Source organism: Silurus meridionalis, chromosome 19 (genome assembly GCF_014805685.1).
Source record: "Silurus meridionalis isolate SWU-2019-XX chromosome 19, ASM1480568v1, whole genome shotgun sequence".
In the NCBI taxonomy this organism is placed as follows: Eukaryota; Metazoa; Chordata; class Actinopteri; order Siluriformes; family Siluridae; genus Silurus; species Silurus meridionalis.
In genome coordinates, this window is record NC_060902.1 from 12,184,408 (window position 1) to 12,207,508 (window position 23,101).

The 23,101-nt window shown below is 37.1% G+C and overlaps 2 protein-coding genes across 7 annotated transcripts in view; both read right to left on the bottom strand.

Annotated features, from left to right (window-relative positions):
• mdfi (MyoD family inhibitor) overlaps positions 1 to 8,438 on the bottom strand; it is a 42,284-nt gene extending 33,846 nt beyond the window's left edge. The window contains exons 1-2 of the mRNA XM_046874559.1: positions 7,995 to 8,438; positions 7,225 to 7,371 (exon numbers count right to left, since the gene is read on the bottom strand). Of these exons, the coding sequence (XP_046730515.1) occupies positions 7,225 to 7,333 (109 nt within the window). The 5' untranslated portion in view covers positions 7,334 to 7,371; positions 7,995 to 8,438. The remainder of the gene's footprint in view (positions 1 to 7,224; positions 7,372 to 7,994) is intronic.
• Positions 8,439 to 14,417: 5,979 nt separating this feature from the next.
• foxp4 (forkhead box P4) overlaps positions 14,418 to 23,101 on the bottom strand; it is a 127,137-nt gene continuing 118,453 nt past the window's right edge. For all 6 annotated transcript variants that reach the window (XM_046874934.1, XM_046874935.1, XM_046874936.1 and 3 more), the window contains 2 exons: positions 20,933 to 21,105; positions 14,418 to 20,218 (listed from right to left, as the gene is read on the bottom strand). In XM_046874934.1, coding sequence (XP_046730890.1) covers positions 20,071 to 20,218; positions 20,933 to 21,105 — 321 coding nt within the window. In that variant the 3' untranslated portion in view covers positions 14,418 to 20,070. The remainder of the gene's footprint in view (positions 20,219 to 20,932; positions 21,106 to 23,101) is intronic.

Sequence of the window (23,101 nt, forward strand, 5' to 3'; positions counted from 1 at the left end):
TATCATAGGTTTGATCAATATCCCATTTTGTTGAGCTCGAAAACATTATTCAACTCGCCATTTACAGAAAAAAGTATATATAAAAGTATGCATATAACTTCAACATCAGCATGTTCAGCCTTGTCGAACTTTGTGGAAGTTTACAACTGTAAGTTGCTGCAGGTGTAGTAGACTAGCTTTACTGGCTATACTGGCATGTATATGTATATGTATGTATGTTCATATGTACATATTTGGAAGTGTGCATGTTAATGTATGTTGGTCTGCTTGCATATAATTGCCTCATAACATAGGGAAGAGATTTATATCTGAATAACTTAAATTAGGAACAGTCGTCCCCTTCATTTATCGCGTTTCAAATCTCACGATCCCACTTTATCGCGGTTTTTAATTTGTCACATAACTATTTTGTTTTTGCAAATCGTCCCGATTTCAGTTCTTCATAAGAAATGAGTAGCGTTACTAAACAAAACATCGATTTCCTGGTTTACTGGTATAAATGTCAAAAAATAAGGCGAAGTTAAAGACATGCGTCACCAAATTTAGCCAATGAAAATAAAGAACATAGTGACGTGCATCTTTAACTCCCCTTTATTGACGTCATGGGACACTTCAACCAATAAACAAGCAGAAACTACGCGTAGGCTACGCTACAGTACAGTAACTATAAACGTGATATTTCTATGAATTGACAATTCATCTTGCTATATTCTTGCAAATGTTTTTTGTGTGTGTTTAAAGAGTGTGGGAGGATGATTTATGGCTTAAACAATAAAAAAAAAAGAAAAATAGGGGACGACTGTATTAATAAATCAAGGTACACATGCAGATCATAATTAGGTTTAAGGTTTTTAGTCAGTCTGATAAATAATTTAGGACATAATTTATTATTATTATTATTATTATTATTATTATTATTATTATTATTATTATTATTATTATTATTATTATTATAATACTGTGTCAACTGCTACCACCCAGATCTGGCAACCCTGCTCCAAGCACAAATTCCACACTAAAACTTTCAACACATTAAACAGGACTTTTGTCAAGTTGCCATTTAAGCGAGTGTTAAAGAAGCCGCAGTCGACCGCAAGAAATATGGAATGGGGTTTTAACTGCACACTTTTTATACGCAGTAGCCTGTTCTGTACACAGCAGCTAATTAATTGAAACCAATAAGTAGCCCAAATGTCATCTCAGATGCACTAAAGCCCTCCACAACGTTTATATATATTTAGGCAAGAGAGTGGGTATTTAATAAGAACTTTATTGAGCATTATCTTGCATTTCCTCATTAGTCCTGAACTTTTTCACGCCTCTGTGGTTGACCATTTTCTTTACTGCGCACGGAGCACAGTTAGCTCCTCGCACTGTTCGCATTAACAAGGTGATTCCACGCGCAGTTTGGACGATGAGATACGGCCAGAATTCTAAATCTGCAAAAATTTATATGAGAGTTTTGCCCTGCACCTTGCGACATATGCATATCCAGCCCTCGGGACACTAAGGAAAAAAACAACATAGCTTAGCCACCACAAGCCACCACAACATCTACAATGCACCTTAGCATAGTCTCTATATCTGTATCAGAGGATGATCAATAGTCCAAAAGATTATCCCTCATTTGGTGTTTTGATGATGATGATGATGATGATGGTTGAGAATGTCTAAATCTAAGGCCAAAGCATTCTGGAAGAGACCACCTCCATCAGGACAGAAAAGTGTCTTCTGAGATTTCTGTTCCTGACAGCTGATTTATGTATATATGAACAACCATGAAAAGTTATTCTATCATACATTTGGTTAACATCCCTTTTTTTTTTTGTTTAGCCAAAGAACCTCATTCAACTAGTTATTTAAAGAAAAAGTTACACTATATAAATAATATCAGCACGTTTAGCCTGGGCGAAGTTTGTGCAAGTTTACTACAGGTATATTACGACTGCTGCAGGTGAAGTAGATTCACTTATTATCACTATACTGCCGTGTCTGCGTAGGTTTGTATGTAGATATGGAAGTATGCAAGTTGATGCATGTTAGTTTGCTTTCAAAGATTCAATTCCGACAAAATGGTGAAGGAATTGGTCACAAGTGTACAATACATTCGATCAAGAATTGTACAAAATGTACTTTTCTTAAATTCAAGAGATAAAACAACCGTTGATTTACTAATCTATGAATTGATAGAATTTTGTTTTAATTCAGTGAGACTTCCTTCCCACTTCACCCCCAAGAATATAAAAAGCCTGTAGCCTGCACATATCCCTGCCTTCAAAACTCATGCATCTATTATAATAATATTCCTCTCTAGCCTGTTCTTACAGTCTGACCACACCCTGAACTGACATTCTGAGTCACCTGAGGAACAGTTACTCTTCTGTTTTTCCTTACATATCACACTAATGCACAAGGATTGTGGTCAGTGCACACAATTCCGAACTAAAATTTCCAACCCAGTTTAAATCTAAATACGTCACTTTATTAACTCCTACTGAAACATCAGCCACTTGAGCAAGCATTTGATCTTTACCTCTTGACCTAAAATCAAGGTCATAGAAGCCTCCTAAGCATTTCATATATACCATAGAGCAGCGGTCCCCAACCTTTTTTGCACCACGGACCGGTTTAATGTCGGACAATATTTTCACGGACCGGCCTTTAAGGTGTGGCGGATAAACACAATAAAATAAAATGATACGACCGGCATAAAAAAACTGTATTTTCTAAATATAATAATACATGTGAATCCACTGTGTTGTTTTTTGTTCATTTTGCTAGCTTGGGGGTTTCAATTTAGCAGTAATGTATCATGTGTTACCGGCCCCGGGGGGTTGGGGACCACTGCCATAGAGCACGGTAGGATGCCGACATGCTTAAATCTAATCACAAATTTGCTCCTGTTTCCTTTTATTTGTAACTATGCTGCACTTAGAATAAAAATCTTTCAATTGTATACAAAAGAATAATATAATTTTTTTAAATTTTTTTTAGGAAAAGCATTGGGGAAAACAATGTGTCATGCAAATACTAATTTATTTACATTAACTTAAGCACAAGGCTTTGAAATGCTCTGTAACATCTGCGATAATGACTGTTGACATCCTGATATTTAAAATGACATAAAACAAAAATCTTATATTTCTAAAGCACACTGAATCGTTTCCTGCTCACGCTGCCCTCTTTAAACACATACAGAAAAAAAAAATGGTAGTCGATACAAAGCTTCAGTTTTCACCCGCTTTTGTATCGTTTTCTGAGGATAGACAAATATAAAACCTTCAATAAACAGTTATATATTTACAATTATTCCTACAAATAGTATGCACGATTCAATTTATAGTTACTTCCTCTAGGTTTCACTAAACAGGGAGTATATCCCTTTTTAATCATCGCATATCAGCTACATCATGACTGCAAAAATGAGGAATTTTACAGCTATCGTTGCAATTAACGTTCACGACTGATTTTCACTATGAAGCCAGACGGCAGACAGACACGCTGCTGTGCAACCGGGCACACACAAGCTAAGTCAATGGAGTCAGTGTTGAAGCTCAGACAAGCTCCATATTCTTAAACAAGCTCTGGCCTGCAGCCTGAAATTTTCAGGCATCTCAAAATAGGCGCATTTTTTTTTTGTAGATCCTGATGATCTGGGATCAGATTAACTCAGAGAACACTGATCTAAGTAACTCATAAGAACAGATCTGGGAACAGCGCTCGGTTCTGCACGATCCTTCAAGGTCAAGCAATGAAAGGGCGCTTTTGTACATGTGCGAGTTCAGCTCAGGTGTTTGCCTTCAGAAGTAGGCCAAGCCAGCCCGCACAACTGATGTGCCACAAAAGAATAAAATGCATTAAAAAATTTTATTAAAAAACTAAAACATAACGGGAGGAAAGGCAAAGCAAGAAATTGGTTGTTTGGGTGTGAATTCTATGGGTCATGTTAAAACAAAGACGAAGAGAAGAACAATGCATAGTTGAATGTAATTAGTGGGAACGCAGCAGAACTAAACAGGGCCTAGTGGGCATATTTCTTCACTGTGGTTGAGTTTTCATGACCCACTGGCTACAGCAGCTGTGCAGGAACTGACTCGCCTTGGCTTGGTGCAAATGAACGACCGGGCCAGGACTTGCTAAACTCTGTCTTCCAAGTGAGCTCCTGTGGCATGCAAAGGGTGGTAGCATACAAGCCTGCTGCGCTCAGAGGCCTGAAATATACACACATATTAAATATACAAGCTCAGACGCAAAAACACAAGCTGCACATAGTAGCACTGGACCACCAGAGATGGCAAAAGTACACACATCCTTCACTCAAGTAGAAGTACAGATACTCATGTTTTTAAAGACTCTGGTAAAAAGTTGAAGTTCTGACTACACCTTTTCAAGTTAAAGTAAAGACAATTGGGTTTTGATATTTACTGAAGTAAAAACTAGCCATTACTGCTACCTGTTTTAGTGTCGTGCTGGTAACCGGACCTCACATCATATTAACATACAAAAGAATTTCAAATGTTGTTATCTAATGACTGTGTCCAGGCTGAACAAACACTATATAGAACACAAGCCGAGAAAACATGATGATGATCAGGAGATCAGGAATGTCTCTGTTCTCAGTCATGTTTACGTCAATGACTCCCTCTGTCTCATCCACATTAACCCCAGACTTTTTGTTGCCTTCTGCTAGCTTTGTAAACTAGCCTACGTCTGTAGTGCGCGAGAGTCAGGAAATGATACACCGAACCGTGTAATGACAGGAAATAGGTTGACGGGTGCAGTGAAAACAAAAAATATTGATCATGTCATCAAATCGATTGAAACTAAAGTAACGAGTCTGTTTAAAAAAAGTAAGAAGTGGAAAGTACAGATATTTGTGAAGAAAAAGTAAAGAGTAAAAGTAAAAAGTTTTGAAAAATAAATAGAGAAGTACTGATACCAGAAAAATCTACTTAAGTACAGTAACAAAGTATTTGTACTTTCTTTCTTCCCAACTCTGTAGACCACATATTTGCTTTTCATGGTTTGTGCCTTTGGTTAAGCTCAAGATGACAAAAGAAGCACTCCTACGAAGATTACAAAAAGATCGTTCATTCTCAACAGGAATATCTATTCCCCAGATTCTCCTATAATTCAGAGACCATTTCATAATATTAATTCATCTACTCTTATGTTTCGCCTCAGTTCTGTGATATCCAGAGCAATGCTATGCTCAGAATTGGATATTTTTTAGCACTAAACCCTGGCGAAAGGCCACATAGTTTCACAAGTAGAAGCAGAGCGCTGAAGCTGACTACCAATCGCTAACTCTCGAATACCTTCTTTAGGACAAGTCAGTAACTGTATCCTGCTCCAAAGAAGTGGAAAGTTTCTGTGCAGTTTAAAGTGTGTGGTGAAATGTACAAAAGATATCAGCAGTAGTGGCTTGAGTGGAGGGGCAGAGCCCCAGCGTCCACTCCAGCAAATCATTGCACCTACTGATAATATCGTTGCACCTACTGGTCAAAAATAAAAACTGCAGCAAAGGCTTAAAGAGGTCCATTGGGGAAGGACCCTCGCTGCCCTGTAACAGGCTTTAGGTCTATTTTGTTGTGTTGAGATAGAGATTTGCAAACACCTAGCAACCAGTTTAATTATATTAGCTCTTATGTGTGCTTTAATCATGATGGGTGAGCAGTGAAAATACAATCGAACGAAGTTACATCATAATTAGCTCAAAATGTTTTGCAAAATATTGTCAACTTTCAACTGTCTATTATGAGGTTACTGGATACAGTATATTAGCTGGACACTTGTTTATAGCATATAGCATATAGTATAAGTGTACCATGCTAGACTCTCCAGGTTATTTAGTTCGAGTCAGTCAATATTCCCAGAAACCAGTGCCCTGGGCAGAGGGTGTGAGCCTGAGACTATGAACTAGCAAACAAGATAAACAGCTCCAAACACAGCCCCAAATAAACAAGATTCAACTCACGCCCTTAGTGTGTTTCGAGATCAAAGAAATATCCAGACATTGAGCGTCTTCTCATCAGGCGCCGAATTAAGTCATCTGTCACCAATCTGCAATCCACTCTCATGCAACTGAAAGCATTCTTGCCCTAACAAAGTACTATAAACATCCTACCACAGTAAAATAACAGATGGGAATAAGGCCACACTCTTCCGACTGCAAGCATCGGATCAAAACATTGTGGGATATTTAGGAACAGCTAAAATTGTGTCTGAGACAGAAATGGCCGAGTTGGTTACTTCGGTTGCACAAATGCCCAACCTGTTGCTCTCGCATGGAATCTTGGAGTTTACATATTTACAACAACAGGCAACCGAACAGCACATGGCAGAGAGAACTGCTCGGGGCTGTCCTAGTTTTTGATCTGCCTCAAAGAACTTTGCCTGTAAATACGCTCTGGATGTCCTATAACCTGGAACAGATCGCATCCACATTCTATCAGACTTATTGCAAAAAAAATATATATATATATATATATATATATATATATATATATATATATATATATATATATATATATATATATATATATATATATATTATATTTTTATGACTAAATTATTTGGACACTTATGTACCATTTGTGCTTCTTCAAACTGTTACCACAAAATTGTAGACGCCTTGTGTGAGATCCATGAGCATATGCTTTCCATGGGTTGGAGTGAAAGATCTGGAGTGGCCTGCTATAGAGCTCTGACCTCAACCTTAGGAACTGGCAACCTTAGGAACTGGCAACCTTAGGTTCTGACTGCACCCCAGGCCTCCTCATGCTACATCAATACCTGACTTTACTGCCACCCTTGTGTGTGTAAATGAGCACAAATCTCTACAATACACACTCCAAAATGTAATGTTATATCTTCCCAGAGGACTGGAGAATATTTTACAGTGGAATGGGATGTTCAAAAATCGCATATGAATATTATGGTCAGGTGTCCACAAACTTTTATTCATATAGTGTGCATTTTAAAAAGCTGCATGTCATCACTGAGCATGATCAAGAGTACAGAAAGAAATGAGGTGCATACCCTTCATGCATGCCAAACAAATATATACATATACATGCAAGGTATGGCATTTAGAGTTTACGTTGCCATAGAAACGAAAAGCATGGAGCTGTTATTTTTCAGTCACCGTATTTGTGTCTCAGTGTTGTTTCGGAAAAAAACATATAAACAGATTAGTAGATTGAACAAGTCAATATTAGTCACCTGAGTTGAGGCCATTGGGACACTCCACTGGTGAGCTCTCTGGGCCGAGATGGGCACCATCTGGAGGCTGAGGCGAGCTGGCACCGGGGCTACGGTCCTCCTCCCACATCTGCTCTGGAGCTGAGAGCCAAGAGACCAGAATCTATCCTGCATGCACAAGACAGCCAAGAACATGGTTCACAAGAGACCTTGCCAACACAAGCCCTCCTTGTGTTTGGCATTTTAGGCAATCCAACACACAGGGCTGGAAATTTCCTCTATGTACAGTATCGGTTGCACGCAAAAAACTATGGGCACAAGCGGGCATAATCTGAGCCATAATCTGAGTCGTGCACAAATTCAATTTTTTTTCCACGTTTGATCACTTTTTTCTTTTCTAATGAATTCATGTACCATGGATTTGCACTTTATTTGTTAGTTATTTGCAGTAGACACATCCTCAGAGAGATAATATTAAGAAGAAGGTTGGAGTTTGGGTTAATATTCGGATCTTTGATGACATGAGTAAATCCAAACACAACCTCAAGTTCTATATGATTGAATACAAATGCATTTATAATTATACTAAATATACTGTATGGTACAATTCTTATGAGATCTCAAACATTTCTGGGTGATCATTACAAGTTCTGAAAAGAATAGAAAAAGTGAATCTATGATCTGAAAGCAGATTGTTGAAGGAAGAAAAAGCAAGAAAGTATTTGATCCCCAGTTTCTATTCATCTCACTCTCCAGCAAGTCCAAACAAGTTCTTCAAATTCAAGTCTTACCTTTAAATCCAGCTGTTTCAGGAACTCATATTCTTCCTCTGCACTGATTTTAAGCACACCTCAAAAGCGCAAGAGGAGGAAGAAGAAGAAGGAGAAGAAGAAGAAGGAAAAGTGCCGTTTGCGAGGTGAAAAGTCGCGTCCTCGTCATGTTCTACCCCAAAAAAACTTTTTTCCTTCTCTGAACTGCCCTTAATGACAGTCTGCACCACACAGCGCTCAACCTTCACCAAACTTCTCCCGAGACTTGACAGCTGCAAACTTCCCTAAAATATAAAGTTGTTTCCAGCAAACGCTACAAAAACAAGCAAACAAACAAAACCAGTCTCATCCTCGGATGATCCTCGGGAGGTTGAACACGCTGCGTTGTTTTGCGTGTCTGCACGATTTCTGAACTTGAAGAGTTTCAAACGGAGATATACACATACACGCAGGCGCGCGCACACGCACGGGAGCGCGCGCGCGTGCACCCACACGCTAACACGCACGCACACAGACGCCGAAAGTTTTTAATTGGTATAATAAAGGGGAAAAGCTACTGTTGTCTATCTCGAATAAATAAAAAAACAAACAAATAAATAAATACAACAATAACAATTACTACTAATAATAATAACTATTATTATTATTCATAGTATTACCTCTTTATTATTATTATTATTATTATTATTATTATTATTGTTGTTGTTGTTGTTGTTGTTGTTGTTTTTATTTAGTACCCCGTTCTTGTGCCAAACTACTATTAATACTATTATTACTATCATTCATATACTATTTCTAATTATTATTATTATTATTATTATTATTATTATTATTATTATTATTGGCATTATCATAATCATCATCAAACCACTTAATCATTGTCATTAACTTTATTTATCCTGGTCACTGAGGATTCTGGGAAAAAAAAAAAAAAAACTTAATGCAATTAATCAATGATGAGATGTCAATCAATTTCACATACATTTTTTGGATGATGTGAGGAAACTAGAGGTCCCTGAGGAAACCCATGTAAATGCAACGTGTAAAACATCGCACAGACAGTAACCTAAGCTCAGGACTGACCCTGTGACCTGAAATGATAACAATGGCATCCTTCAGACCTCATTGCCTCACTGTCTCTAATCCAAGATATAAGAATATTTTATATAATAAACCTATTTAAGCACCGTCTATATTACATGGCACTTGGGTGTGCACAGACTTAAAAAAAAAAAAACCTGCAGCCTTGCAACCTGTAGTAAATTTTTTTTGTAATTGTATTTATTTTGTCACTCATTTCTATTGGGTTTGTTGTGTTATACAGAAATCAGTTTATCCCTCGGACCTCTTTTATTTGTCTTTCGTTCAGCAGATGAAAATCACATGTGCATTTGACATAATATGAAATGGCTGGTGTCTTGCGATACGTAAATCACTTTTAGCTGCTGTCAGCACTTTGTTTTCATCCAGGTGATTTTACGCATTCCAATTTATACTCAGCTTTAATCTTGAATTCCTTTTTTATATATATATTTTTTTGTTTTTTACTACGATGGATATTTCCACCATCAATAACGAAAACAAATCATTCCAACATTATGTTTGCTGCATTTATAAAATACATATTGTAATGTCAAACGTGCATAAACCAGAGCTTCACCTCCAACACCTAAATCTGCATGGTGCAAATTGTTTGGAAATCCTTCATATTAGTGAGATGGGCAATGAGTAAAGCTTTTCAATCATATGCTCTTGTTGCATATTCTTCCTCTTCTGGAGTTTTCTTTCAGTGTGCAAAAATTTACTGATGCAAAGATTGTGCAAAATTTACCATACGTATGAACGTGTGTTTTTTTGAACAATGGACTGGCGTTTCATTTGTGGTCAAATGGGCAACATGCACTCAGGACTATGACATGTTGCATTTCCATTTCTAATCTTCCAATAATAACACCATAGTGTTGGGCTTGCATGTTCATTTCTATTCAAATATATTCTTAGTGTCATAATGGCTTTTTATTACAATTTATTGTAATAAATGTATTTCTTATTTATGACTTGCTATAGCTCATTTGCAGGAGCATAACAAGAGTTTTTACACATATGATGAACATCACTGACATTTATTTTTGGAGCTGTGGAAGGCAGTTCTGCTATTATAGTAGAAAAAGTAGAATTGGCATTTTAGTTCCAATATGGACATGTTTAGTACACCTCACTTTTCTAGCCATATGTCCTTCTCCCCCAAACTTTTACCACAAACTTGGAGGCCCACAATTCTATAGAATGTATTTTTTTTAAATAAAGTAGCATTACATTTTCTCTTCACATGAACTAGGTGACCCCAAACTGTTCCAGCATGACAATGCCCCTGTGCACAAACCCAGCTGCATGAAAACATGGTTTACATGGGTTGGAGTAAAAGACCATGAGTGACCTGCTATAGAGCTCTGACCTGAAATAGGAACCCTGACTGCACTCCAGGCCTCCTCATTCTGCATCAGTACTCGATTTTACTAGCGCCCTTCTGGCTGAATAAGCACATATCTCCACAAGCACACTCCAAAATCTAGTGGAACATCTTCCCAGAAGCGTGGAGGTTACTAAAGAGCAAATAGAAACTGAATGTGAAGTTGGATATTCAAAAAGCACATACAAATCAGGTCAGGTGTCCACAAACGTTTGTCTAAATAGTGTATTCATGTTGCCAGGATGAACTCTGGATCCACCACAACCCTTTGATAAATATAATGATTACTGAAGATGAATAATTAAATGAATATGAGAGTTTTACATATTCATATATAACATTTCCTTGTTATAATTTACTTCATTAATGACTATTTGTCAGGTTAAGGATCACATACACTTGAATGAAAAAAAAGACAAAAAAAAGCAATATAACCCCCACCATAGTGCATGCCGAATGCATTTTCCTGCTGTGTTTACAGTTATTATTACAGTTCTGTAGGAGTTTAACACGCTGTTCCACCGAGGCAGTGGGATGCATATTCCTCCCCGTAGGCACAGTTTTAATGAAATAATATGACCCAGACCAGACCTAACAGTGCCTGGACAACTACCAACACTGTTATTAGTGTTATCTGCTTAATAAAGAAAAGCTTCAAGCAGCCTATATACAGTATAAACCTATGGGTAGCTGGCAGATTAAAGCGTGCAACGTGTAAGTTCATGTTTTGTCTACAGACACTCAGGAGTTTTTCTGTTCCTTAGAAATTGGCAGGTCGAAGATAAGCAACGGAAGCCTTCCATTTGGGAAATTAAAGGGCGAAGTTAAAGTGAATCTTGTTTTTGTTCAAAACGGTGTTATGATCAAGCCCGGCTAGTGTAAGATGTTGTAGGGTTAGCAGGGATAAGACCTACTTCTTTCTCACGGAGAGAAAAATGAAACAAAGTAAATAAGCCTTCTGGCATTTACAGTGTATTATAACTGGTGGGACCCTTTTTTACTTTTGTTAAACCAAAGAACGAGCTTTTGAAAGTAAGATGCTGAGAATGGTATGAAGCAGATTTCTGTCTACATTTTTGGGGCCCATTTATTTAAGCCTGCTTTGCCCTGACGCACACGTAATATGTCATCATTGGTTATTGAGAAGATGCACAAGGGCAGTTGTAAGAAACATGAATGAGGTCTTTGCTCGATCGGTTATTTTCCAAAAAGCTTTTGGAAGAGAATCAACAACGGCATAGACTAAGCAAGCATTGTCCATTCGAAGTACAATTACACAACAGTGACACAACTCGGACAAATATTCAGCCCAAACGGTGCTGCCGATCAGTCTTTGAAAATTGGTGTGTATATGTCTATTTATGTCTTTACTGAGACCCCATGCTGTAAAGCTCAACCTCACTGATGAACCTCAGACATGGAATTTGTTGCAGTAGCATCCAATATAAACAGCATTTGATAAAGAAGTCTATAAGTGCTTGCGATTGATGGAAAAAGTAAAGGGGACAGATACTATGAACCAATGGCTCATGGCTCATGGCTTTTGAGTAGCCTGAAGAGAAAGGCGCTTTATAAGAATGACAAGATGAAAGGCGGAGCATGTTCGTGTCCGAAGAGAACCGCAAAACATACCACAGATATCTAGCCGGACTTTTTCGAAGGTGTTATTTTAACCTTTTGATGCTGATTGTTTTCAGTGGCTCTGAGCAGTTTGGAACGGCTCGAGAGTAAGTAAAAGGGAAGTGGACGAAAATGTGGTTCCAATCATTTACAAAGATGCTTTTGTTCTCCCGTTTTTACAGGGTCCTACACGAGCCAGCGATCCAGGCCAGTCCTGGTCTGTCAGGGACTTCTTAATTAGACTCATTAGAGTGGTCATGAGTGCAAGGCGGATTGTGCGGTAGAGTCTGGGACAAGATGTGAACGGTGTTTGTTTTGTACTGGTTTAATAGTCATTACACAAACAGCCTAGAGTCTGGGGTGGATGGTCAGTCTTGCAGGAGTGCAGTCAGAAAGAGGCATATTTACATCATCATATTAATTGTGAATTCATGGCACATCATTTTATTTGCTGTGTAATGTTATGCTTGTCTTTTTATTGGTTTTTATCCACCAAATGTTTAAATATATGAAACGCCATATTTATGAATCACAGTGATCACACCAAACAGTTAAATCTGGTATTTATTTATTTTATTGTTTAGCAACTCCTTCGCAAACCTTTTTATTTTTCAGGTTTTGAAGCCATGCATATTTGACACACGCCAAGATTGAAGGAAAGAACCCGATCTCAAGTCTTAGCAGGTTGCAAAAACACTCCACGCCCTGTCTGTGTGTCAGCATGAGATTTTCTCAGGAGTGTGAACGGACTCTGGCTGGGCCTCTCCTGCTCTGTTTTTTTCCCCTTCCTTCCTTTTGGTTTTTTTTCTCCCCTTTTGCACTTTTGACTGGTTTATTTACCCCTCCTGGTGGACGGAGCCTGAAACACAGCAAATCCAACTGAGGGCATTAGGATTTGTGTAGCACTCGATGACATTCTGGACTGGGACACATGAGACGATCTGAGCAGAAGATGCACTAAATGAATTACTAATTGAAAAAAAACATTTTAATTTCAATTTTATTTACTTTAGCTGTTCCCTAGTGTTCTAGTTGGAGTTTCATTTCTTTTCATAGTTGTTTGTTCCGTTGCTTATTTATTCAGAATTGTTTGAAATATTAATATGTATATTTTGTTGCATCTTTTCTGAAGTAAATTGTCATTTATTAAAATGTTTATATGCATTTTACAACATATTTCATGCAAAATGCATCTTAATTATGTCTTTTTTTTTCCATTTTTTGATTAAATGTTAATGAATTTAAATAATTCCTATTTCTACACACACTATATACACAATAGAATGCCTTTTTCTAGACATATTTGGTTTTTCCAAACTTGCAAAGGTTGGAGACACACACCTTCAGGAACTGAAATTGAAAAGCTGACTGCACCCCAGGCCTCCTCACCTTACAACAGTACCTGATTTCACTTATGTCTTTGTGTCTGAATGAGTACAAATCTCAACAATCAAACTCCAAAATCTCAGAAGAGTGGACGTTTTTATAACAGCAAATGAGGATTGAAGGTAGAATGGGGAACCAGACCTTATCATCAAATGTTCACAAACTTTTCCTTTATATTATATATATTTTTGAATCATATTCATTATATATTATATTAATTCTATATATCTGACCTAGCATTTTTAACATTTTATTTAATAACATTTTTGAAGCCTGAAAACTCGAGTCATGCATCACTAACAGTTTAACAACCATCATTTTTGTTCTTCACGTGAAGGTCCGTGGGAACAACAGATAGCTTGTAAAAAAATAAATAAATAAATAAAGTTTGTGCAATTAAAAAAAAAAAAGAAACAAAGCAAATAACTATCATTACCTCGATCCTCTTAGACAAAAGTGGCACTTGTAAACATTACCCTATTACTCTCATTTTTAAGGAGGTGTTTCAGCCAGGCTTTGGACAGAATTCTCTCCAGATGTTTTTTTTTTACCACAGAACATCGCCTGAAAGCTCATCAAAAGAACGTTTTTCCCCTCTCCCCTTCCCCACTTCCGTGTCCAGCGGTCAGTCGAGATCCCATATAGCCGTATAGCAAGTGCTGTGTGAAACAGCTTCAGGGATTTTAGTGTAAGCAAATGAGACCCAATCATTTGTTCATGCCAAACTCGATATGGCTAAGTGTCACATCTGATGCTTATTTTCTTCCCCCTCCTCCTTTTGTCTGCTGATAATCAAGAACACATTTTTTTATTTATTTTTTCTGGACATATTACAGCTGTGCAGAAAGACAGATGCGAGACATAGTAAGCGCTTTTGCCACATGTTTATCTCGAAAAATCCATCAACCTGAATTAAGCCTAAAATGCCTCAACCACATCTGCAAATGAGGACACGCACTGGACACGACTGGACAGTGTAATAAGTATTTTATTGCATTTTATAATGCCATTGTCAATAATTAGTACAGATTACATGCAACTAGAACTACTGTACAGTTTTTTTATTGTCTGCATGGGCAGACACAAGAAGATTCAGGTTACAAATACACAGATATACGTGTTTTTTTTTTTTTTTTATACAGCATGAAGAAAAACGGCAGTGACTGGCATAAACACGGTCACCCCAGGGTTAAAAACAATAATGGTGGCTGGCTAGTTGCCTTTTTTATTCTTTTTTTTTTTTTTTTTTTCAATACCATCTCAGAACCACCATGTGTTCTTTGCCCCTAAAAGTTTTCATCCCGAAAGTTTCGAACGAAAATAAAAGCAAAAGTAAACAAAAAAATAGATATTTATACTAAACTAAGTACATAGAAATCACTGCTGATAAAAAAAAAATAAAAAATGTACACACATTCTTAAGATGCAAATGAAATGAGAGCTAGAGTGGTAGATTCGTTCGCTTGGCCATCAAAAAAAAGAGGAAAAAATAAAAAATAAAAATTAATACCGCCAGGCAAAGCTCCTCAGCAAGGATCCGTTTCCTGGATAACATCACATTAAAGCTGTCAATCACACAGAAATGGAGCTCAGACAGCTCAATAGATATAAGGGGGTTTTTTTTGTTTGTTTTTTTTTTAAAAAGGAGGATTTCTCAGGCATGAAGGGAAAAAAAAAAAGTAATTCAGTGAAATCATGTTTGGTCTTCCTTAATGGAGATTTCGAACCAATGAGCAAGAAGGAATTTGATAAGATCGTTTATAACCATCAACAGATCTGATTCCCAAAAGTACAGGTGTACAGCAGAAATCGTGGTCCCATTCCAGAAAAAGGAAAAATGCAAAAAAAAAAAAAAAAAAGGATGAAAAGAATTGTTGATTGTGTGATTTTAAAAAGAAGAAGAAAAAAAAACAACACATCAGCGTATTTATCATTACGAAGCCATTAACGCCAATTAAGCTAACGAGAGCCTTTGCTGCGCAGTCCACTGGGCTCTGAGCCAACGTGACGAATAAAAACGGACTCGCTGTGACATTGGAAAGAAAAAAAAAACAAAACAAAAACAATCACCACCATTGCCAAGTGAACGACAGCTTCGAGACGTTTCTGCAAACTACGTACAGGAATGATTTGGTTTAAAGGGAGTCTGTACAAATACATCTATTGGCACCTAAATAGGACCAACAAACACCTCCAAGAAGTTATATATATATATTTATATATTTTAAAGCAAGATAGGGCTACATATTTTTTGTCTTCTTCAGGTTTTGTATTTTCCTCTTTCTCCTTTGTTTGAGGTTTTGGTCCTGTCCTTTGAAAAAAAGAAAAAAAAAAAAGTCCTTCTGAGGTATCATTGCAACAATGAATGGAACGTATTTTTTTTGGTTTGTTTTGTCACGGTTTTTTTTTTCCTTAAAAATGCATAAACGCAATACAGAGACGAAAAAAAAAAGTATCAAAATAGACCTAACTAAGATAAATATACAAACTGGTGTGTGTGTGTGTGTGTGTGTGTGTTTATTGAATTTTTTTTTTTTAGCTAAACCACTAATTTTTGTCATCTTTAAATCTTTTTTTTTTCTTTTCTTTTGAGATACACTTTTTAAAAAAGCATCATCCCAGATGTTTTGTCAAGAAAAAAAAAAATAACGAAGGAGTGAAAATAAGGATACCTGCAGCACATAATATGATAAATACATACAGCGTCAGCAATACAGTATAGGAAGTTTCACAATAGCTAAAAGGATGTAAGAAATGAAGTCTTTCCAAAACGAAGTAAAAAAAATAAGGCCGAAAAAATACATATAAAGGTGAGATCAAAGAAAATGTGTGTGTTACAGAGAGCAAGAGAGAGAGAGAGAGAGACATAAATGCCCTTGGGAGCAAAGCCAAGCTGTAATATACAATAATACATCATTACAACAAGATGAAAAAATAAAAAATAATCATGTGATCGCTAATACCACTGAGGTTCATCAGTCTACATCTTAATAAACAATTTTTGTTTACAGGTGTGTACCTTAAAGCATGTTCTTCTTTTCCCCATTACAATGCAGCAGTTCCTTATTACTGAGAGATTCAGCACTGTTCCTGTTCTAGTCATCTGGTGGACGTTTCCTTTTTTATTATTATTATATATTTATAATATATATCTTTGGGCTATTTTGGTTTCGCCAGCGCTTTTTTGGTTCGCCGGATTCTTTGCAGCTCGTCTTTTGAATGATCTACAGGATAAAAAATTTAAAAAAATAATAATAAAAAAAAAAAAGTCACCGTGTACAGTGAAACTGAGACGCTCCGTGCGGGTGCTATTTTTAATGTTATTTTCCCCCAGACCTTGAACCCGCCACGCTACGCTTTGCATTAATTGGAAAGCCAGAGGAATAGGATGAGGATGAGGAGGAGTGTTTGAACGAGAGAAGACCCGCGTTAATGCATTCTGCCCATCATCATTTCTGACGCTGGCCCATTGAGCGCACTCTAATGACCGGCCGCCTCATTGGCTTAAAGCGGGGCCTGGCCTCCTCGTTACGCATGCAGAATTAGAGCGCGCAATTAATGCCTCGTCGCCTCAGACCTGTACACACACACACACTATGCTAATAGATCACTTAAAGATGGTGGATGCACAATTTGGAGCTTTTTTTCCCCCTCTTTTCATCATTTAATGCTTCGCACTTAACACGACTCAGCAGTTTTTTCTAAGGGGAGAGGTAGTCATTACTATTTATTTCTGTCTTCACTTTCTCAGCATGGTGTGCGTCTGTTGTGTGTGTGTGTGTGTGTGTGTGTGTGTGTGTGTGTGTGTGTGTGTGTGTCTGCGTTGCGTTGTGGGCTTTTCGTTCATGCAAATGAATTCAGGACGCCAGCTTTTAGTTCAGCATATTTTGGTGGGTTTTTTTTTAAAGGATGGCACGACGGCGTAAAGAACCGCAGATGGTGTTCATCGGGTATTTCTTTTGTGGACTGTTTCAATAAAAGGAGGTAGCAACATTTTTTTGGTTTTTATCGTTCATATCGTTCATTTTTTTCCTGTTGGTTTTTGTTTGTTTTGTTTATTGATTTTTTTTCAAAAATGAAACGAAATCTTTCTACAGCAGGTGCAAAAATGACCACGGAAAAGAAAAAAGAATTGAAAAACAAGAATTGAAATAAATAAAGTTCCTATTCGATCTGAAGTGTGCAAATCTTGGTGAAGCCGTTCCCTTAAATGTCCAATTTGTTTATTTCGTTTTTTGTTTTTTTTTAACGATCGTTTTTTTTTTTTTTTCTGTTCTGTTACCCTTCAGAAAAATACGGCTGAATTTTCAAAACAGTAACGTTTAATGGACTGTGCCGATGAAACCGTATCCGATGTGAACACAAGAACATGGTGGAAAATAAATGTTTTGTTGGGTAAAAAAAAAAAAAAACCATCTAATAAAAAAAAGAACCCAAAAAACACGAGTATTTGTGTATTGAGCGTTTGTCGTTCAAGTGCCTTATGTCTGCAAATGTATTTATCTCTTAGACCTTGAGGCGTTTTTTTTTAAAGGTTGTGTTCTTAACACTTTGCTGTTGCCTGAGCATGAGAGGGTAGAGCTTTATTTATTTGATTTATTTTCCTTTCGTTAAGTGCTTTATCATCCAAGGAACTGACAGAGGCTTGACAATACTGCTTTTTTTCCTGTCTTTCTTCTATTTTTTTTGGCCTTACATCACATAGGATTCACTCGTCCATTTTCTATACTGTTATTGAAACAAGCTTTTATTTATTTATTTATTTTTTATACGCTTTCATTTTGTACCAGCAAATTTCTCTCTCTCTCTCTTTACTTTGTTTTTTTTTTTTTTTTTTGCATCTCACACTTTGGTTTTTTGGAATGTTCTGCACTAGTCTTAAACAGGTTATTTAAACAATTAAAATAATAGATAATAATTTAAGGATGTTTTTTTTTTTCCTTTTTTTAAGAATAAAAGAAAAAAAGGAGGGTATTTGGTTTACTACAAATCTCTTTGGTAACCTGTAACGAAAATAAATTGGGAGGAAAAAAAGAGAAAAAAAAAATAAAACTTTGTTAAATTTAACATGGCACTGCTTTGAAAGTTTACGTGTTTGCTTGGTTTTTATTTTTTTCGGTAAAAGCTAAAAAAAAAACAAAAAAACACTAACAATAAAAACTCATGTCCTGACCAGACATATTTGGATGAGGATATCATTCATATATCTGGGTGATGGATCGATCTTTGACAGACAGATCTTTAGTCAGGCTACAGTACGAATCCCCGGGACGACGCGAGGGAACACCGTGGCTTGAGGTATTCTCTGACCGGAAAAAAAAAAAAAAAAAACGATTTTCTTTTTTAAACCGTGCTTTGTATTGTAGCTGAATTTCAAGAGGAATTGCTAAATGATATATCCTTTATAAAATAAAATTAAAAAAGAATTTAAAAAATGTATTTGAGTGCCTGTAGGGATCTTTCAGGGAACCTGCTTTGATGGAGCCCATGTGCCTGGTGTTATAATCGTCTTTTGTGGTCCTCGTTTTTTTTTTTTTTTAAATCCGTCGCTACCTCGATGGTAAGTGCTCTTCTCAATATATCCTTAAGTAATTCTGGGCATTATGGGTAACGGAAGGATAATTGATTATCCCCTCCAAAATCCAGCCCAATTGAAATGATAACATATCAAAGAAAAATTGAAAAAAAAAAATAAAAATCAACCTACAAATTCATAACTAATGTACACCACAATGTGATCCTATAAAAGTGGCAGAAGATGAAATAATGAATGGAATGCTTCAAAAGAGCATCACTTTTGACACGTTCCAATCAAGAGTCTTGTCTCTGAGCTTTGACGCCTCGTCGTGGCCGCCAGCGCTGACAGTTGGTCCTGGTTCCTTTTCCTGAAAAGAGGGAAATGATTTCATCTTTTTGTTTCTTTTTTTTTATTGGAAAAGCGAGCGCTGTTTGTTTTTTTTCCGCATTCAGATCCCAAAAAGTTAACACTGCTCCAAGACTGGAAAACTGCTCCACCTCTCTTTTATACCAAGAGTTCACGAATCGAAGGTCAGGATTAAACCGTGGGAGTCAGTTGCTCTGGTCATGTTTTGATCTCTTGTTTTTTCCAAGTCCAGGATGAAACCGAGCTAAAGTTCATTGTAATGGAATAGTTAGTAATGTTTTCCTTTGTAGTATGCGTGAACGTCATTCCGAGGTAAACCCCAGTTGCGGTTTTTAATCCCGAAGCAGTTCTCAAGCCAGGCGAGGGAAAAAAGAAGTAAAAAATAAACTAAAGCTGATAAGACCGGAGTAGAATGAGGCGCTTTAGGGGACTCATGGTGCGTTCAGCCGCCAGTCTGAGACGGAGCAGGAGATACGAACCGGCTGCACCGGTCTCAGATACACGAGTGGTTTAGAACTTGTCTCTGGGACTTTAAAACATTGGAGAGGGAGACGTTAAGAAAAAGAAATGCTAAAAAGACAAAAAAAAAATGCAAGATGGACTGATTTGGTACACCCTGTTTTGGTTTCATGATGATGGGGGTTGTTTCTGTATCATCTCTTGTGTTTTTCTTTCCTCTTTGTGGTTATTTTGCGTAGAAAGGAAAGGAAGGGGACTGCGACATCCCGTCCCAACCTTTACTCCAGCTCCTCTGTGGGAAGCTCTTCCTCCATGTCACGCTCGTCACCGGGCATGCTCAGGTTCTGAGTGACAGACGCAATGAGGGACATGGGCCGACTGTCCTCCTCAAGCTCTGCGGGTTCCTCCTTCACGTGGATCTGGTGTCTGAAACAAGCGCACACACAAATTTAATATCACTAGCCATGTTATATACGTTTTGCTGCAAGTCGTACGAGGTAATAAATTCTAGAAAGTTATAAAACACTGTTTTATTCATAGAAAACAAAAAAATCAGGACATTGCATTTTTTTGATTTTTCTGTAATATGACAACCTGTCTTTTTTTATCGTATTGACAAAAAAAATCAAAAAAATTTAAATAAATGAAAAACTGTTAATGGCTGCTACATGCACCAGAAAACACGAATTATTATGTACTATAAACGGATTGTAGCTACAAACGTTTCAAAAAACGCTAGTAATAGAGAAAATCGTGATTGTTGGCTAATTTCTGTGGTAAAAAATTATTAAAACTTTCATGCTGTGAGAGGACAATATTCTTGATGTCATTTGTGCATTATTTTCCAATTTCCTCACTCACACTTTTATTCAATTCCTTCCATAGCTTGAGCCGTTTTGAGGCCTTCCGATTTTACAGCAATACACTCATTGCTATTTTTTTGGACGGCAATGCCATCGCCTCGATGCGTTTGTTACTGACATAAACAGCATTGATAGAAATTCATCTACCGCCTCTGTTATTTGGATTACAGGGTGCAAATATAAACCGAAGGTCATGGTGCAGGGACTTAAATCAGAGGTTTGCAAGGTGTGTAAACGTGTATGGATTGGCTTTTGCCCGTATGTTGTCCGATCTTACCCGTATTGTTGTGGAGACAAGCCGGGGCTACAGCTGCCGTTGCTGTTCACCTGTTCCACTGTGCTGCTCACATCGTCATGACCCACGTGCAGCATGTTCAGGCTGGCTCCTGTGCTGTTATTTAGCAGCGTGGGGCTGTTCAGGAGGCTCAGACTGCTCTCGGCCAACGCCGCCTGCGCACACACACACACACACACACACACACACATTAGTGATGTGCAATAATAGTATAAAGTGCAGTGGGTGGAGATCTCACATACAGCGTTTGCTTACATGTTCACAGTCGAGCACTCGTGTGTGTGTGTGTGTGTGTGTGTGTGTGTGTGTGTGCCCGGACCAGCAGGCACAGTGAGGTCGTACAGGTCAGAGTAGGCACTGAGAGGATTTATAGCTGTATTAAAGCTATGAGGAGGTGGAGGCACGCTGTGATCAGGTAGTGACTTGCTGTACAGGAGCACACAGCTGGTCTGGTTTATGATGGATGCTCTGTACAGGCCTGAACATTTCCCCACATAAACTTATGTTCACATGCTTTTACCTCCAATGCTGCCTCTCAGTATACCCAAAGTCAAAAAGGAAAGACATAATTTAAGCAGCTTTCAGTTTTTGTTTTGTTTTTTTATGTCGTAAAATTTTTTGTTTTTTTGATTTGGGTTGAGATCGGATCACTTCATCGTGTCTTGTGGCGCTGACATTTCTTCCTGCTTTTTTGTTCTTATTTATTAGATTTTTTTTTTATTTCAACTAGGATTTTTTTTGTTATTTCTTCCTTTTTTTTTATTTACATTAAACAAAAAACAAAAAAAATTTTTTTATATACATTTATGCATACGGTTTTTATTTTATTATGTTTGTGTCTCCTCTATGTTGTTTTTCTTTCCTCCTTTTCTTGTTCTTTTACTAATTATTATAATTTTTACTGGTCACATGGTACTTTAACTTGATATGTATTGTCTCTTTTGTTTATATTATAACTTTCTTTTTATAGTTTTTATTTACTTTTATTTGTGCTTTGTGGTATTTCTTTATAATCATGACGGTGATTAAAATTATTATTATTACTATTATTAATAATTGTCTTCCATCCTCCTTTGTATCACATGCCAGTTGGTGTATCAGCAACAAAGCTTCCATCCACTGGGGGAAAAAGATTAAATGTCACTTCTATGAATTTCTAACTATTAGATAATAGTAAAAAAAAAAAAGTTTGCTTGAGGATAAAAGTGTTCATTGACTATACACTAGTTGGTGGTTCTGTGTGTGGCCCAAAAATGGTGGGATTGTGATAGAATCAAATTGCGTTGTCTACTTTCATGACAGCAGAAACACAAATTTACATACTACATGCTATAGTAAAGTCAGTGATCATACTAAAGTCCAGGGTCTGTGCTGAACTGGAGCTGAGGAGTGAAATCACCACTAGGGGTCCTCTGTCTTCCACACTGCACAGCGGATGGCTCAGCTTTACACAGCGGCTTCGCTCGCGCGTCCTTTCAAATCATTTCAATGCTCAGCTACACGGACGTTTCATGTTTGAAGGTGCTCACACACATTAGAGCCTTCCAGGATACTTACTTGTGCTTTTGTCATCGTTATAATTATTATCATTTTAATACTATAATTGTTTTTATTTAAATACTAGGATTTTTATTATATAAAATTTGACATATATATATATATATATATATATATATATATATATATATATATATATATATATATAGTTCAAGTAAAGGGAAATTGAATCTAAAGGCATACTATACAACAGTGTATCTCGAAATTTTAGGGAAGACTGTGAAATACTGTGAGTCCCATTATATGTAATAACGTGCTGAAATTCTAACCTGTAAAATACTGTAGATTAGTCCCTAGTTTACCAAATAAAAAAAGAGCTTAGCAGGATAAAGGAAGTGTAAAGTGATAGTTAGCAGGATTAAACACACACACACACACACACACACACACACACATATTGACATTTTAATGCAGAGAGGAAAGGAGTTCTGGTCAGTGTCTCCCATTTTGGCACGGTGGTTTCAAGTCGATGTTGAGAACTTTATGTGCATTTCGTGCCAACCCAAATGGATAAGACTTGCCAAAATGCAGGGCCGGGAACACGAGGGTGGAAAAAAAGGTGTCCGTTTCGTGTTCACAGGGAAAGAGTGGACA